This window comes from Leucoraja erinacea, unplaced genomic scaffold (assembly GCF_028641065.1).
Source record: "Leucoraja erinacea ecotype New England unplaced genomic scaffold, Leri_hhj_1 Leri_134S, whole genome shotgun sequence".
Lineage (NCBI taxonomy): Eukaryota > Metazoa > Chordata > Chondrichthyes > Rajiformes > Rajidae > Leucoraja > Leucoraja erinaceus.
In genome coordinates, this window is record NW_026575616.1 from 107,689 (window position 1) to 126,523 (window position 18,835).

Here is an 18,835-nt window from a genome sequence, read left to right on the forward strand (position 1 = left end):
TGTCATTCGTAACTGTCACTGCATGTCATGTTGTCACTTGTGGGCGGAGCACCAAGGCAAATTCCTTGTATGTGAATACTTGGCCAATAAACTTATTCATTCATGACTGTATGAACTGGATACTGTTATGGCATATTCTGCAGGGTGTAGTGTGTGTTACTGAGAGGCAGAGGACTGTACCAATATCAAATGGCCATATACATACAGCATGGAAACAGGCCCTTCGGCCCAACTTGCCCACACCGGCCAACATGCCCCATCTACACTAGTCCCACCTAGAAGCAGGAAGATTGTTCCCGATGTTGGGGAAGTCCAGAACAAGGGGTCACAGTTTAAGGATAAGGGGGAAATCTTTTAGGACCGAGATGAGGAAAACATTTTTCACACAGAGAGTGGTGAATCTCTGGAATTCTCTGCCACAGAAGGTAGTTGAGGCCAGTTCGTTTGCTATATTTAAGAGGGAGTTAGATGTGGCCCTTGTGGCTAAGGGGATCAGGGGGTTTGGAGAGAAGGCAGGTACAGGATACTGAGTTGGATGATCAGCCATGATCATATTGAATGGCGGTGCAGGCTCTATAAGATCCCCCCCTCTGTGTACGTAATGATGTCTTCGTAGAGTTACACCTGTGGATTTTGGACCTTACTGAGTGAAAATTGCTCAGTCCACACGATACTGATCGAGAAACATTTTTGCAAGTCACAACCTTTCCCCTACGATTAAATAATGATGCACCTTCCACAGTGCAAGGCAAACAAAGATTCTGTACAATCACTCCCCTGCCCAACCCCGCCTGCCTCTGCCTGTGAGTCGTGCAAAGGTGAGGAGATTGGTGGAGGAATGATTAACTCAGAGGGACACGCCTTGGTGCCAGTCCCTGGGAAGACTCTGGGGCAGAGAGTGAGATATCGGTGCCCGCTCTGGTCTGAGCCAGCTCTCTCTCCCCTCACTCTCCTCACGCTCCTCACTGCATCAAACCCAACATGTCGTCGGCAGATGACTCTGGCAGCACCATCCCGTCCGGGTGCAATGTGTTTGTCTCCGTGCCCGAGCTGCTGATGCTGGGCGAGTTTGTGAGTACCCTGATTTTATTCCATTCCAGCTGCTGACTGTATGTGTGGGTGTAGTGGAGTTTACTGTCCTGTGTACTGAGGTTTGTTGCGCGCTATCCGGTCAGTGGAATGACAACAGACAATAGACAATAGGTGCAGGAGTAGAGGCCATTCAGTCCTTCGAGCCAGCACCGCCATTCAATGTGATCATGGCTGATCATCCCCAATCAGTACCCCGTTCCTGCCTTCTCCCCATATCCCCTGACTCCACTATTTTTAAGAGCCCTACCTAGCTCTTTCAGCTATACAATGCAAGTCTGAAGAAGGGTCTCAACCCGAAATGTCACCTATTCCTTTGCTCCATAGATGCTGCCTCACCCGCTGAGTTTCTCCAGCATTTTTGGCTGCCTTCGATTTTTCCAGCATCTGCAGTTCCTTCTTAAACTAAATTATATAATGCAAATCTTGTACGTTTGACAATGTTTGCTTTGGCAGAATGAGTTTGCAGTTACACTTCAGACTCCGTCCGGTTTAACCTAAAAAACACAGAGTGCTGGAGTAACTCAGCGGGTCAGGCAGCATCTGTGGAGAACATGGATAGGTGACGTTTCACAGAGTGCTGGAGTAACTCAGCGGGTCAGGCAGCATCTGTGGAGCTAAGGAAATAGGCAACGTTTCGGGCCGAAACGTTGCCTATTTCCAGAAGGGTTTTGGCCCGAAACGTTGCCTATTTTCTTAGCTCCATAGATGCTGCTGCACCATAACTCAGCGGGTCAGGCAGCATCTGTGGAGAACATGGATAGGTGACGTTTCACAGAGTGCTGGAGTAACTCAGCGGGTCAGGCAGCATCTGTGGAGAACATGGATAGGTGACGTTTCACAGAGTGCTGGAGTAACTCAGCGGGTCAGGCAGCATCTGTGGAGAACATGGATAGGTGACGTTTCACAGAGTGCTGGAGTAACTCAGCGGGTCAGGCAGCATCTGTGGAGAACATGGATAGGTGACGTTTCACAGTGTGCTGGAGTAACTCAGCGGGTCAGGCAGCATCTGTGGAGAACATGGATAGGTGACGTTTCACAGTGTGCTGGAGTAACTCAGCGGGTCAGGCAGATGGGCGAACAAAAATCAGAGATGAAAAGACAAAAAGTGTAGGCTAAAGATAGGCGATGTTTGTGAAGTTAGAGGAGGGCATGTATGTGGAATTGGACGGGGGGAGAGGGGAAAAATGCGTGCTAATGCAGATGGGGCTCAGGGAGTGACATGTCCCAGCTACACTAGTCCCACCTGCCTGTGCTTGGTCCATATCCCTCTAAACCTGTCCTATCCATGTACTTGTCTAACTGTATCTTAGTCGCATAATCGCAGCTTCAACTACCTCCTCTGGCAGCTTGTTCCATACACCCACCACCCTCTGTGTGAAAAACTATCCCCCTCAGGTTCCTATTGAATCTTTCCCCCCTCGCCTTAAACCAATGTCTGGTTCTTGATTCCCCAATTCTGGGTTAAGGACTCTGTTCCCCTGTATATAATAGACAATAGACAATAGACAATAGGTGCAGGAGTAGGCCATTTGTGTCTATGTTCAGTAAGACCCCCTGGTTCCTCTCAGCGGACCCTTGCCAGATTCATTTCACCGCAAGCTGTCACCAGCATTCCTCAACGGGAACTCCCCACCCGCCCAACCCCTCCCTGTAGCTCCCACATTCCAGCCCTGGCAACACCCATTATATCTTCTCTGCACCCTTTCCGACTTAATGATTTAATGATGCCACATTATCTCTAATGAGTAGAAATTATATCTAATCTTTTATTAAATCTGTTTCAGTTCAATAGACAATAGGTGCAGGAGTAGGCCATTCGGCCCTTCGAGCCAGCACCGCCATTCAATGTGATCATGGCTGATCATCCCCAATCAGTACCCCGTTCCTGCCTTCTCCCCATATCCCCTGACTCCGCTATCTTTAAGAGCCCTATCTAGCTCTCTCTTGAAAGCATCCAGAGAACCGGCCTCCACCGCCCTCTGAGGCAGAGAATTCCACAGACGCACAACTCTCTGTGAGAAAAAGTGTTTCCTCGTCTCCGTTCTAAATGGCTTACCCCTTATTCTTAAACTGTTTGTGGCCCCTGGTTCTGGACTCCTCCCAACATCGGGAACATGAACATATTCTCCTCATGATTTTGTACACCTCTATAAGGTCACGTCTCTCTCTCTCTCTCTCATCCTCCTGCGCTCCAAGGAATAAACCTGCCCCACCTCTCCCTGTAGCTCTGGCCCTCGAGTTCTGGGAACATCCTCGTAAAGTTAATGCAGAGTTCACTATCAATGTGTCTCAGAACGAAAGCGAATAGAGACAGAATGTGAAACTGGACTGAAGTCACTGATAAGGTGAGTCAGGGGTTGTACCTTGACACTGATGGTGAGATTGGTCACGTTTAAGAAAGAACTGCAGATGCTGGAAAAATCGCAGGTAGACAAATATGATGGAGGAACTCAGCGGGTGAGTCAGCATCTATGGAGTGAATGTTTTATTCTTAAACTGTGGCCCCTGGTTCTGGACTCCCCCAAGATCGGGAACATGTTTCCTGCCTCTAGCGTGTCCAAACCCTTAATAATCTTATATGTTTCAATAAGATATCCTCTCATCCTTCTAAACTCCAGAGTGTACAAGCCCAGCTGCTCCATTCTCTCAGCATATGACAGTCCCGCCATCCCGGGAATTAACCTTGTAAACCTACTCTGCACTCCCTCAATAGCAAGAATGTTCTTCCTCAAATTAGGGGACCAAAACTGCACACAATACTCCAGGTGTGGTCTCACTAGGGCTCTGTACAACTGCAGAAGGACCTCTTTGTTCTTAATGGTTAATAGTAACTCAGAACTGCTCTCTAGATGATCGCAGGATGGTTCAGTTGCCTGATAACAGCTGGGAAGAAAGAGCATGAGGTATAAATGTAGTTAGTGGAAGGGAACTTGGTTTGTGTGATGGTCTGGGCTGAGTCCACAATTCCCTGCAATGTTGTGGTCTTGGATTGAGCTGTTCCCAAACCAAGCTGTGATGCATCTCGACAACATGCTTTCTACAGCGCATCTGTAGAAGTTGGGGAGAGTTATTGGTGACATGTCCAACGTCCACAACCTTCCAAGGAAATAAACATAGAAACATAGACAATAGGTGCAGGAGTAGGCCATTCGTCCCTTCGAGCCTGCACTGCCATTCAATATGATCATGGCTGATCATCCAACTCAGTATCCTGTACCTGCCTTCTCTCCATATCCCCTGATCCCTTTAGCCACAAGGGCCACATCTAACTCCCTCTTAAATATAGCCAATGAACTGGCCTCAACTACCTTCTGTGGCAGAGAATTCCACAGATTCACCACTCTCTGTGTGAAAAATGTTTTTCTCATCTCAGTCCTAAGAGATTTCCCCTTTATCCTTAAACTGTGACCCCTTGTTCTGGACTTCCTCAACATCGGGAACAATCTTCCTACATCTAGCCTGTCCAACCCCTTAAGAATTTTGTAAGTTTCTATAAGATCCCCTCTCAATCTTCCAAATTCTAGCGAGTACAAGCCGAGGATATCCAAAGGCAATCACAAATACGCTGCCATGGTTATTGTCTTCCAAACTGTTGAAGGAGCGGTCAAACATCGGAGCGAGCAATGACCACCGCACTGGACGCTGGTCACCGGCACCCAGTCTGAACAACAACCCCTTCCACTGACACTCCACTCACCCACAAGGCCAACCTTAGTTTAGAAACATAGAAACACAGAAAATAAGTGCAGGAGGAGGCCATTCAGCCCTTCGAGCCAGCACCGCCATTCATTGTGATCATGGCTGATCGTCCCCAATCAATAACCCGTGCCTGCCTTCTCCCCATATCCCTTGACTCCACTAGCCCCTAGAGCTCTATCTAACTCTCTCTTAAATCCATCCAGTGACTTGTCCTCCACTGGCCTCTGCGGCAGGGAATTCCACAAATTCACAACTCTCTGGGTGAAAACGTTTTTTCTCACCTCAGTCCTAAATGGCCTCCCCTTTATTCTAAGTGTGGCCCCAGGTTCTGGACTCGCCCAACATTGGGAACATTTTTCCTGCATCTAGCTTGTCCAGTCTTTTTTTATAATTCTATATGTTTCAATAAGATCCACCCGTCATCCTTCTAAACTCCAGTGAATACAAGCCTAGTCTTTTCAATCTTTCCTCATATGACAGTCCCGCCATCCCAGGGATCAATCTGGTGAACCTACGCTGCACTGCCTCAATCACAAGGATGTCCTTCCTCAAATTAGGAGATTTGTGGCACCTTGTCCAATGTCGTGCTGAAGTCCTTGCAGACAACATCTACCGCCCAGCCCTGGTGAATCCTCAGCATCTGTCCTGCTTTGGAAGTGATTTGTTACACGACTTTCGAGGTATAATTGAGGTCACTATGGGTGGCAGTGTGTGTGGATTTCTAATGTGTGGACAAATGTGAATGCAGAAACAGAACAAAAATGCTGCACAACCTCAGCAGGTGAGGCAACATCTATGGAGTGAATGAATAGGTGACGTTTCATTCGTGACCCCACATCAGTTTGAAGAAGGGTCTCGACCCGAAACGTCACCTATTTCCTTCGCTCCATAGACGCTGCCTCACCCGCTGAGTTTTTCCAGCATTTTTGTCCACCTTTGATTTTTCCAGCATCTGCAGTTCCTTCTTAACATAGAAACATAGAACATAGAAATTAGGTGCAGGAGTAGGCCATTCGGCCCTTCGAGCCTGCACCGCTATTCAATATGATCATGGCTGATCATCCAACTCAGTATCCCGTACCTGCCTTCTCTCCATACCCCCTGATCCCCTTAGCCACAAGGGCCACATCTAACTCCCTCTTAAATATAGCCAATGAACTGTGGCCTCAACTACCCTCTGTGGCAGAGAGTTCCAGAGATTTAAGCAGAAACAGAACAGGTGTGTTACGTCGGGAAGGCCTATAGAAAGAGGCCTTTACGGGAATGACAAGCGTAAAAACCTTCACCGCCCAGGTCATGTTTGTCTTTATACACAGCTAAAGCAAACTGATCTAATCGTGATTACACCCTCTTTGTATTTACCTTCCAAACCCTTAACTTCATTCATCCATCAATTGATTCTTGACATGGATGTGTTTGCTGAAGTGATTCCTGATTCCTTAACCACTGACACTGGAGGTTAATTCCACAAACCCAATAACTTCGTAGGGCAGCACGGTGGCGCAGCGATAGAGTTGCTGCCTCACAGCGCTAGAGACGCAGGTTCCATCCTGACTACGGGTGCTGTCTGTATGGAGTTTGAAACATATAAGATTATTAAGGGTTTGGACACGCTAGAGGCAGGAAACATGTTCCCGATGTTGGGGGAGTCCAGAACCAGGGGCCTCACAGTTTAAGAATAAGGAGTAAGCCATTTAGAACGGAGACGAGGAAACACTTTTTCTCCCAGAGAGTTGTGAGTCTGTGGAATTCTCTGCCTCAGAGGGCGGTGGAGGCCGGTTCTCTGTCCTGAAAAGGACGCACGCTTCCGGCGACAATCAGTGGGAGTCGTCACTTGTCGCAGTAGATGATGGTGGTAGCAGAATTAGCTCGGGATACTTCTGTAGATGCTTCTGCTTTGGAGCCCATTAGTAAGCTGAGGTACAACGCAGAGGCCTCGTGGCCGTGTTACCCAGGCACTTCAGTCCACAGTTGAGGCCACACGCAAACTGGGGATCAGCTCCTCACGTCATGCACGAGAGAAGATTTAAGAGAGTGCAGAGTACAGCTGCAGGGAAAGTGCAGATTAGGAAAAGTGCAAAGGGAGCAATGAGATAGGTTGGAAGATCAGGAATTCATCCCCAGCAGATTGGGCTCAGTTCAAGAGTTCGATAACAGTGGGGAAGAAGCTGCTCCTGAATGCGGTGGTGCAGAGAACATAGAACAGCGTATAAACTGCAGATACTTGTTTATAAAAACAAGACACAAAGTGCTGGAGTAACTCAGCAGCTGAGACGCGCATCTCTGGAGATCTACCACACTACAAACCCATTACGACAATCAGTATGAAGAAGGGTCCCAACTCGAAACGTCACCTATCCATGTTCTCCACAGATGCTGCCTGACCCGCTGAGTTACTCCAGCACTCTGTGAAACGTCACCTATCCATGTTCTCCACAGATGCTGCCTGACCCGCTGAGTTACTCCAGCACTCTGTGAAACGTCACCTATCCATGTTCTCCACAGATGCTGTTCTCCCTGACCCGCTGAGTTACTCCAGCACTCTGTGAAACGTCACCTATCCATGTTCTCCACAGATGCTGCCTGACCCGCTGAGTTACTCCAGCACTCTGTGAAACGTCACCTATCCATGTTCTCCACAGATGCTGCCTGACCCACTGAGTTATTCCAGCACTTGATTGCAATCACAGCTTTTTAAAGATATTTGGATATTTTTAAACACACTAACCATCCCCCCCTTGATATTATATTAATATTATTCATTGGCTCCTTTTACCCCACCCCTATCTGTGCTGTGACACTCCATGACTCTGTGCGTAACTGCATGTTTCTGCGATGTTTTCCAGGTGTTTGGAGGCCTGGTTTGGATCCTAGTGGCTTCAACGAGAGTTGCGTTTGCCTTCGATCAAGGCTGGGTGATGTTCGTCTCAGTCTTCTGCTTCGTTATAACCACGCTGCTCTTCATCCTGTACATGGTCGGGGTCCAGAGAAGTTCCTCAGCATGGACTGTGGTGGTAAGTCCATGCCTGCTGCCATCCCGCTGTGAACGCACCGTAATTCTGAGCTGTGACATGTTAACACCAGTGTATTTACAATACATCATCTCCAACCCAAACGACACCTATCCACGTTCTCCACAGATGCTGCCTGACCCGCTGAGTTACTCCAGCACTCTGTGAAACGTCACCTATCCATGTTCTCCACAGATGCTGCCTGACCCGCTGAGTTACTCCAGCACTCTGTGAAACGCCACCTATCCATGTTCTCCACAGATGCTGCCTGACCCGCTGAGTTATGGTGCAGCAGCATCTATGGAGCTAAGGAAATAGGCAACGTTTCGGGCCGAACCTTCTGGAAATAGGCAACGTTTCGGGCCGAAAACCTTTCCGGGTTTCGGCCCAAAACATTGCCTATTTCCTTAGCTCCTTAGATGCTGCTGCACCCGCTGAGTTACTCCAGCACACTGTGAAACGTCACCTATCCATGTTCTCCACAGATGCTGCCTGTCCCGCTGAGTTACTCCAGCACTCTGTGAAACGTCACCTATCCATGTTCTCCACAGATGCTGCCTGACCCGCTGAGTTACTCCAGCACTCTGTGTCTGTCATCGGTTTAAACTTTCTGACACAACTAAAACTTCCTCTGTTTCCTTTCTCTTACAGGATGTTTTTTACCACGTCATAGCAGCTATCTTTTATTTAAGTATTGCTGTTTTGCAAGCCAGCGACACCAGATTTCCTTTATTTGCTGGAAATTACTACAGAATCAATATTGCTGCTACTGTAAGTACCATGTATCTGTTCTCACCTTCGAACGATAGAATCATACAAGCCTACAGCATGGCCCCTCATCCACCCTGTCAAATGGGACAAGTTAGCTTGTTGAGTTTCACTGTCCTTAACTCATTTTCACCTAGCTCACAGACAACAATGGACCATTGTGGGCTCCGCTTTTTCCTGATCATCGGTACTTTTCTGCCTACCTTTCATTCATTTGTTCTATATCTCACTCTATAATCACCATCTATATCTTTTGCTTTCCTTTCCCCTGAGTCTGAAGAAGGGCCTTGACCTGAAATGTCACCCATTCCTTCACTCCACAGATGCTGCCTGTCCCGCTGAGTTACTCCAGCTTTTGTGTGTCTGTGTTCAGTGTAAACCGGCATCTGCAGTTCCTTCTTACACAAGTGAGCTTCCAGTTTCTGTGACGTTAATATTACCAATGGTCTCTCGTGGAGCAACCACATAAATGGGATAGTCACAAAGGCCTCTACCGACTGAGGAGGCTGGGGAAATTCAGCATGGCTCATACACACCACACTCCCCACCATTGTAGATGTAGCCCAGTCCATCACACACACCACACTCCCCACCATTGTAGATGTAGCCCAGTCCCACACACACCACACTCCCCACCATTGTAGATGTAGCCCAGTCCATCACACACCACACTCCCCACCATTGTAGATGTAGCCCAGTCCATCACACACACCACACGCCCCACCATTGTAGGTTTACAAGGTTAATTCCCGGGATGGCAGGACTGGCATATGCTGAGAGAATGGAGCAGCTGGGCTTGTACACTCTGGAGTTTAGAAGGATGAGAGGGTATCTTATTGAAACATATAAGATTATAAAGGGTTTGGACTTGCTAGAGGCAGGAAACATTTTCCCGATGTTGGGGGAGTCCAGAACCAGGGGCCACAGTTTAAGAATAAGGGATAAGCCATTTAGAACAGAGATGAGGAAACACTTTTTCACACAGAGAGTTGTGAGTCTGTGGAATTCTCTGCCTCAGAGGGCGGTGGAGGCCGGTTCTCTGGATGCTTTCAAGAGAGAGCTAGATCGGGCTCGTAAAGATAGCAGAGTCAGGGGATATGGGGAGAAGGCAGGAACGGGGTACTGATTAGGGATGATCAGCCATGATCACATTGAATGGCGGTGCTGGCTCGAAGGGCCGAATGGCCTACTCCTGCACCTATTGTAGAATAGTAGAATAGTTTCTTTATTGTCATTGTAACATGAACCATGTACAACGAAATTTAAAATGTCAGCCAGTCAGTGCAGCATTCAAACTCTTGCCTATTGTGATTGAGAGTCTAGGAACAGAGGGCACTGCCTCAGAATAAAAGGAGGTACCTTTAGAAAGGTGATGAGGAGGAATTTCTATGTTTTTTCTATGTTTCTATGTTTCTTTAGTCAGAGGGCGGTGAATCTGTGGGATTCATTCACAGAAGGCTGTGGAGGCCAACTCAATGGGTATTTTTTAAAGCAGAGACAATAGGCAATAGGTGTAGGAGTAGGCCATTCTGCCCTTCGAGTCAGCACCGCCATTCAATATGATCATGGCTGATCATCCCCAATCAGTACCCTGAGATTGACATGTTCTTGATTAGTGTGGGTGTCAGGGGTTATGGGGAGAAGGCAGGAGAATGGGGTTGAGAGGGAGAGATAGATCAGCCATCGATCGGGCCGAATGGCCTCATTCTACTCCAATGGCTGATGAAGTACAAGACTATATTTGGTGTAGAATGGAAGTTTGACCTGAATACATTTATTTGTAAAGATGCCATGTTGATTGTGGGAGCTGCCTCTGTATCGAGATGTGGTTATGATGTGACACTGTGTGTGCTTTGCAGGTGTTTGCGTTTTTGGCGACCTTACTCTACACGATACACGCGATCTTGTCCATCGTGAGGTGGAAAACATCCTCCTGAACAGACATCCGTCGCACCTGCTGCCGCAACACGTTACCTGCGTCCCCAACACAGTTTCATCTTGTTTTACATCTGCCTTCAATGTGATTGCAGTGTCCATGAACGTCAATGACAGTCCACAATCGGCCCGATGCTCTGCAAAATGTGCCGTTCATTCAGTCTACGGTGGACAACAATGCTGGGGGAACTCAGCGGGTGCAGCAGCATCTATGGAGCGAAGGAATTGGTGACGTTTCGGGTCGAGACCCTTCTTCAGACTGATGTGGGGGTGGGGGGGGAGGAAGGAGAAGGGTCTGAAGAAGGGTCTCGACCCGAAACGTCACCTATTCTGAAGAAGGGTCTCGACCCAAAACCTCACCTATTTCCTTCACTCCATAGATGCTGCCTCACCCGCTGAGTTTCTCCAGCATTTTAATCTATTCATTCAGTCTGGTTATTGTTCGACTCCTTTGATAACCATGTTAATGCCATACTTTTCAATAAAACAGAGGGAGGAATTAACACTGCCTGTTTGTAACGAGTTTTAAAAACCATTTGGAGTTTTGCGTGAAGTTTAGTTTCAGTTTAGTTTATTGTCACGTGTACCGAGGTACTGTGAAAAGCTGTTGTTGCGTGCTAACCAGTCACCGGAAAGACAACACATGATTACAATCGAGCCGTCCACAGTGTACAGATACATGATAAAGGGAATAACGTTTAGTGCAAGGTAAAATGCTTTTCACTGTACCTCGGTACACGTGACAATAAGCCAAACTGAACTGAACTGAATTAGAACATAAAACACGGTACACAAAACACAGAACACACAGAAACATAGAAACATGGACAATAGGTGCAGGAGGAGGACATTCGGCCCTTCGAGCCAGCACCGCCATTCAATGTGATCATGGCTGATCGTCCCTAATCAGTACCCCGTGCAGAACACCCCAGCACTGAACATAAAACACAGAACATCGAACACGGAACACGGAATACGGAACACGGAACATGAAGCATGGAACATGGAACACGGAACACTGAATAGAACATGGAACACAGAACATGGAACACAGAACATGAAGCATGGAACATGGAACACAGAACATGGAACACGGAACATGGAACACGGAACACGGAACATGGAACACAGAACATGGAACACGGAACATGAAGCATGGAACATGGAAGATGGGACATGGAACATGGAACACGGAACATGGAACATGGAACATGGAACACGGAACATGGAACACGGAACATGGAACACAGAACATGGAACACGGAACATAGAACGCACAACACGGAACAGGGAACACAGAACATGGAACACGGAACATGAAGCATGGAACATGGAACATGGGACATGGAACATGGGACATGGAACATGGAACATGGAACATGGAACACGGAACATGGAACACAGAACATGGAACACGGAACACGGAACACGGAACAGGGAACATGGAACATCTTTCTACAATGCCCCTGACTCAACACATCACATCTACACGCGTTGGTCTAATTGGAACTTGTCCCTAGTGTGTGTCTGATCTTCATGTTGTTTTACATCCGTCCACAATGTCAAATGGATTCATTGTCCCCAGTGTGTGTAGGACAGTGTTAGTGTGGGCGGGGGGTCGCTGGTCGGCGCGGACTCGGGGGGCGAAGGGCTTGTTTCCGCGCTGTATCTCCAAACTAATCTAAATTAAACTAAACAAGTATTGACATTTACTACAGCTTCCTCCAGCAGCTACACCTTGCTTCTGCCAAAACATGCCGCTTGAGAAATCAAATCTAACTGAATTAAATGCCTTAGAGCACATAATCAATGGAATAAGGCCCTTCGGCCCAACTCCTCCATGCCGACCAACATGCCTCATCCACACCAGTCCTATTTGTCTGCATTTGGCCAATATCCTTTCCTATCCATGTACATGTCCAAATGTCATTAAATTGTTGTTATGGTACCAGCCTCAACCACCTCCTCTGGCAGCTTGTTCCATACACCCACCACCCTCTGTGTGAAAAAGATTCCTCTCAGATCACCTATTCAATCTTTCCCCTCTCACCTTAAACCTATGTTCTATGGTTCTTGATTTTCCTCCTCTGGGTAAAAGACTCCATCCAAGGACCTAAGCAGTCGTTCCAGGTGCGACAGAGGTTCACCTGCACCTCCTCCAACCTCATCTATTGCATCCGCTGCTCTAGGTGTCAGCTGCTCTACATCGGTGAGACCAAGCGCAGGCTTGGCGATCGCTTCGCCCAACACCTCCGCTCGGTTCGCATTAACCAACCTGATCTCCCGGTGGCTCAGCACTTCAACTCCCCCTCCCATTCCCAATCCGACCTTTCTGTCCTGAGCCTCCTCCATGGCCAGAGTGAATCCCACCACAAATTGGAGGAGCAGCACCTCATATTTCGCTTGGGTAGTTTACACCCCAGCGGTATGAACATTGACTTCTCCAATTTCAGGTAGTCCCTGCTTTCTCCTTCCTTGTTCTAGAATTTAGAAGATTGAGGGGGGATCTTATAGAAACTTACAAAATTCTTAAGAGGTTGGACAGGCTAGATGCAGGAAGATTGTTCCTGATGTTGGGGAAGTCCAGAACAAGGGGTCACAGTCTAAGGATAAGGGGGAAATCTTTTAGGACCGAGATGAGGAAAACATTTTTCACACAGAGAGTGGTGAATCTGTGGAATTCTCTGCCACAGAAGGTAGTCGAGGCCAGTTCATTGGCTATATTTAAGAGGGAGTTAGATGTGGCCCTTGTGGCTAAAGGGATCAGGGGGTATGGAGAGAAGGCAGGGATGGGATACTGAGTTGGATGATCAGCCATGATCATATTGAATGGCGGTGCAGGCTCGAAGGGCCGAATGGCCTACTCCTGCACCTATTGTCTATGTTTCTATGTTTCCCCTTCCCAGTTCTCCCACAGCCCACTGTCTCCGCCTCTTCCTTTCTTTTTCCCGCCACCCCCCCACATCAGTCTGAAGAAGGGTCTCGACCCGAAACGTCACCTATTTCCGTCGCTCCATAGATGCTGCCTCACCCGCTGAGTTTCTCCAGCACTTTTGTCTACCCTCATGAATTTATACACTTCCATAAAATGATACACTCAGTATCTATCCCAGATTTACTAGCCTTGCTTCAAGAGTTGTTGTCTTGAAGCAAACAATAGCAGCTTGAAGAGTCAGGAGTCAGGAGAGTTTAATTATCATATGTACTGATGATGGGATAGAGGCTGCAGCATAATGGGTTTGTAAAGAGAGTACTCACAGATAAAAAACCTCAATAAACAGCGGGAACCATCATCTCCAAGGACCTTAAATGGGGGGCGACCATCGACTCCACAGTCAAAAAGGCCCAACAGAGGATGTACTTCCAACGGCAGCTGAGGAAGCACAATCTGCCACAGGCAATGATGGTCCAATTCTACACGGCCATCGTAGAGTCTGTCCTCACCTTCTCCATCATGGTCTGGTTTGGCTCAGCCACCAAGCACGACACCTGGAGGCTGCAGCGAATCGTCCGATCAGCAGAGAAGGTTATTGGCTGCAACCTTCCCTCCATTGATGAACTGTACACTGCAAGGGCCAGGAAGCGAGCGGGCAAGATCATCTCTGACCCCTCTCACCCTGGCCACAAACTCTTTGAATCACTTCCCTCTGGAAGGCGACTCCGGACTGTCAAAGCTGCCACAGCCAGACATAAAAACAGTTTTTATCCACGAGTAGTTGCTCTACTCAACAGCCAAAAATCTGTAGCCTCCCTTTGATCTGGTATTTTGTTGGTTCACATGCTTGATCAATGGTGATTTATCATTAATGTTTTATTATTATTAATGTTTTGTGTTTTCTGAGTACGTTCTCCCAGTGACCTGCGTGGGTTTTCTCCTGTATCTCAGGTTTCCTCCCACACTCCAAATACTGGCGGGTTTGTAGGTTAATTGGCTTCTGTAAATTGGCCCTAGTGTGTAGGGAGTGGATGGGAAAGTGGGATAGCATAGATACATGGAAACGTAGACAATAGGTGCAGGAGTAGGCCATTCGGCCCTTCGAGCCTGCACCGCCATTCAATATGATCATGGCTGATCATCCAACTCAGTATCCCGTACCTGCCTTCTCTCCATACCCCCTGATCCCCTTAGCCACAAGGGCCACATCTAACTCCCTCTTAAATATAGCCAATGAACTGGCCTCAACTAGTGAAGAACCAGATGAAGAACCAGTGTGAGCGATTGTGGACTATACATGTTTACAGTGAAACTGAAAGCTGCACTCGTACTCAGTGCATACCCCATACTGAGGTTTTAGTACGATTAGCACAAATAAACTGATTGAAACTGGGAAAAAACAAAAGGCTCCTGTACCTTCTTCCAGATGGGAGCAGCGAGATGAGGGGCGGGGGGGGGGGGAATCTGATGGTGCTGGCTGCAAATTCTGCGCGCGCTGTAGATCCATACATGGTGGGGAGGTCAGTATGGACAGATGGTGGGGAGGTCAGTCCTGTGATGAGCGGGCAGTGTTCCACCACTCTCTGTAGATCCCAGCATTTCCTGCAAATTAATATATGTGTGAATTTGATAGTTTCCTTATAGTAGATATAATTCTCTCCAAGAAAGCTAAAACTATTCCTGACTGACTTTGTCTGGTTCTGTCCTGTTGGACTTTGATGCACCCTATTTAGCGCCTTCCCAGCGGGGACAAAAGCAGGTTCGAACTTGAAACAACAAACGCACGTCGATGTCATCGCGCTGCGTATTTTTCAGTGAGCTGATACATCAGTCAATGATGCCGGCAGTCGCTGATAAGGCACCAAGTGGGAGGTGTCACAAAGAGTTTTTGACAATAGACCATCAGGAGAGGCCATTCGGGAACCAGCACCACCAGAGGGCTGAATCCCCATCATGTTCCTCCTCTCCCCTGTCCCCTGTTACCCTCTAAGAATCTAGCTCTCTCTTGAAATTTCGCCATGGTGCAGCTGCCATACCATGCTGTAATGGCAGTATGTCAGCAGGCTCTCGATGGACGAGCGGTAGAAGGGTCAGCAGCAGGTTAGAGTCCAGGTTGTGCTTCCTGAGGACCCTCAGGAAGTGCAGCCGCTGCTGAGCCTTCTTGATGACTAGTGTGAAGAACCAGTGTGAGCGATGGTGGGCGTGGACTCGATGGGCCGAAGGGACTGTTTCCACACTGTGTTTCTAATCAACACTAAACTAATCTAATGACCCCAATACCCCCACTGAGGTTTTAGTACGATCAAGACAGTCTGTAATTTATAGTTGTGTGGTGTTCAAAATGTTTGTTGGGAAGAAGCTGCCAGTTCTTGAACCTGGAGGTTCACGGTATTTTCAGGCTCTACAATGTGTTGTTCTTCCCGATGGTAGCAGCAAGAGAGTGATAGCGTGGCCAGGGTGGTGTGGGGTCTCTGATGATGCCTGGCTGCCTTTTTGATCGTGGGCAGCTGGCCTCCTGTAGATCCCTTCGACAGGTGGGGAGGTCAGTACCTGTGATGGACCAGGCAGTGTCCACCACTCTCTGTGGTCCCCTACATTCCTGGCAAACTAATATACTCTCTAGAATAAGTTGAAGCCAGATAGTTTCCTTTAAATGTGATGCTGGATCGAATGCCCCTCACTCTCCAAGATTCCACATTTTGTCACTAAAACCCTCTGCATTAGAGATCTCACCTTGACTGATGATCTAAACTTTGTACCCTTTGGCCAATTCTTTAAAGGGCCTGTTGTCCCACTTGGCGATTTTCATACCAGGGTCTCCAAAAGATTTAGAACATTTCAAAATCCAACGGGGATTCATCTCATCCTTCTACTTCTCATCTCCCACTAGTGGAAACATCCTCTCCACATACACTCTATCCAGGCCTTTCACTATTCGGAAAGTTTCAATGAGGTGCCCCCTCATCCTTCTAAACTCCATGAGTGCAGGCCCAGTGCCGTCAAATGCTCATCATATGTGAACCTCAATTTACGGAGGTTTTTACCCCATTGTTTATGCCAGTTCATACAGCCTGTTGTTTAGGTTTCAGTGTATTATTGTCATTTGCACCGAGCTACAATGAGAGGCTTTGTTCTGAATGCTGCACAAACAGATCAGTTATACCAAGAGTCACAAGCCAAGAATGTTTACAGTCATATATCCCAGATAGAACCATCATCCTCAGCATCGGCGGACACTGGAAACGAGTATGACTGTCCTCTCATGGAGGACGCCTGTGCGTGACTTTGTTTAACGTGGGGAGACTGGTGCACAGACAGCCACCCCACGGTCCTTGACAGATCTGGGTCAGGATCCAGTGGCATGGAGTCCAAGACGACCGGAGACCCTTTTCTGCCGCACGCAGAAAACCCACGCAGTGACGGGGAGAACGTGCAAACTCCATACAGACAGCACCCGGGTGTCTGGCAGTGACTTTACCGCTGCGCCACCATGCTGCCCCTGGAGAAAGGGAATTGGTGACGTTTCGGGTTGACATCGGGCCCCACCTGCGACACAATCTACAGTTCACACTCACCCCATTGTCCACCGCGGGGGGGGGGGGGAGGGGAGGTGGCCCCAGAATAACCCCTCCCCCCCCACACACACACTTCTGGGGGGGCAGGGTGGCTCAGCGGTAGAGTTGCTGCCTCACAGCGCCGGAGACCCGGGTTCCATCCTGACTACGGGCGCTGTCTGTACGGGGTTTGTACCTTCTCCCCGTGACCTGCGTGGGTTTTCTCCGGGTTTCCTCCCACACTCCAAAGACGTACAGGTTTGTAGGTTAATTGGCTTTGGTGTAAATGCAAATTGTCCGGTAGTTGGGGAATCGAGGACAAAGGTACTCCGATGCTCAACTCCTCTTGATCTCATTGAAACATATAAGATTATTAAGGGTTGGGACACGCTAGAGGCAGGAAACATGTTCCCGATGTTGGGGGAGTCCAGAACCAGGGGCCACACAGTTTAAGAATAAGGGGTAAGCCATTTGGAACGGAGACGAGGAAACACTTTTTCTCACAGAGAGTGGTGAGTCTGTGGAATTCTCTGCCTCAGATGGCGGTGGAGGCCGGTTCTCTGGATGCTTTCAAGAGAGAGCTAGATAGGGCGTTTTTCCTTCCATTATTTATTATGTAAAAGAATATGTGTGTTAGGATTGTGTTTATAATTTGTTTGGTTGTTTTGTTGTTTGTCTTTTGCACAAAAGTCCGCGAGCATTGCCACTTTCATTTCACTGCACATCTTGTATGTGTATGTGACAAATAAACTTGACTTGACTTGACTCTTAAAGATAGTGGAGTCAGGGGATATGGGGAGAAGGCAGGAACGGGGTACTGATTGGGGATGAACAGCCATGATCACATTGAATGGTGGTGCTGGCTCGAAGGGCCGAATGGCCTACTCCTGCACCTATTGTCTATTGTCTATTGCTGGTCGGTGCAGACTCGGTGGGCCGGTGTTTCCCCACTGTATGTCTAAACTAAAGTGAACCTTCTGATGTTGAAACACAGGCGTGGGGCTCGTGCGCGAGTAAGGTTTATTTTACAGCTTCAGATATTGTTGCCTCGGCAGGGAAAGGCAACTGAAAGGCAAATATTCTCCTTGTGGGGTGGGGCCGTTTACAGTCACAGTTAAAGTTCCCAGCCTTTGTCCTTTATTATGCAGGAATGTCTCAACTATTTACAGCTCCTTGGTCATTAATTTAAAAGATTTTTCCACTGTGTTTTAGAGACACAGCGTGAAAACAGGCCTCATCGGCCCACCGAGTCCATGCCGACCAGCGATCCCCCGCACACTAACACGATCCTACACACACTAGGGACAATTTACATTTGCACCAAGCCAATTAACCTGCAAACCTGCACGTCACTGGAGTGTGGGAGGAAACCGGAGCACCCGGAGAAAACCCACGCTGGTCACGGGGAGAAGGTACAAACACCGCAGTCGGGATGGAACCCGGGTCTCCGGCGCTGTGACGCGGCAACTCTGCCGCTGCACCAGCCACCGTGCTGCCCCGTGTAACACACTTTTCCAGTTGGCGCAGGCACGATACAGGGTCGTTACGGTGGTGCAGTGGGTAGAGCCGCTGCCTCACAGCGCCTGAGACCCGGGTTCAATCCTGACTTCGGGTGCTGTCTGTACGGAGTTTGCACGTTCTCCCCGTGACCCTGCGTGGGTTTTCTCCGGGTGCTCCGGTTTCCTCCCACACTCCAAAGACGTGCTGGTTTGTAGGATAATCGGCCCTTCTGTAAATTGTCCCTAGTGTGTAGGGATTGGATGAAAAAGTGGGATAGCATAGAACTAGTGTGAATGGGTGATCGATGGTCGGCATGTACTCGGTGGGCTGAAGGGCCTGTT

General features: G+C 48.3%; 1 protein-coding gene across 1 annotated transcript; it reads left to right on the top strand.

Moving 5' to 3' along the window:
• The first annotated feature begins 730 nt into the window (after nucleotides 1–730).
• On the top strand, nucleotides 731–10,779 carry LOC129715711 (myelin and lymphocyte protein-like). Its single transcript, XM_055665570.1, has 4 exons — nucleotides 731–1,071; nucleotides 7,638–7,805; nucleotides 8,454–8,573; nucleotides 10,430–10,779. The coding sequence occupies exons 1-4, from the start codon at nucleotides 982–984 to the stop codon at nucleotides 10,505–10,507; spliced, it is 456 nt and encodes a 151-aa protein (XP_055521545.1). The 5' UTR covers nucleotides 731–981; the 3' UTR covers nucleotides 10,508–10,779.
• Nucleotides 10,780–18,835: the final 8,056 nt, after the last annotated feature.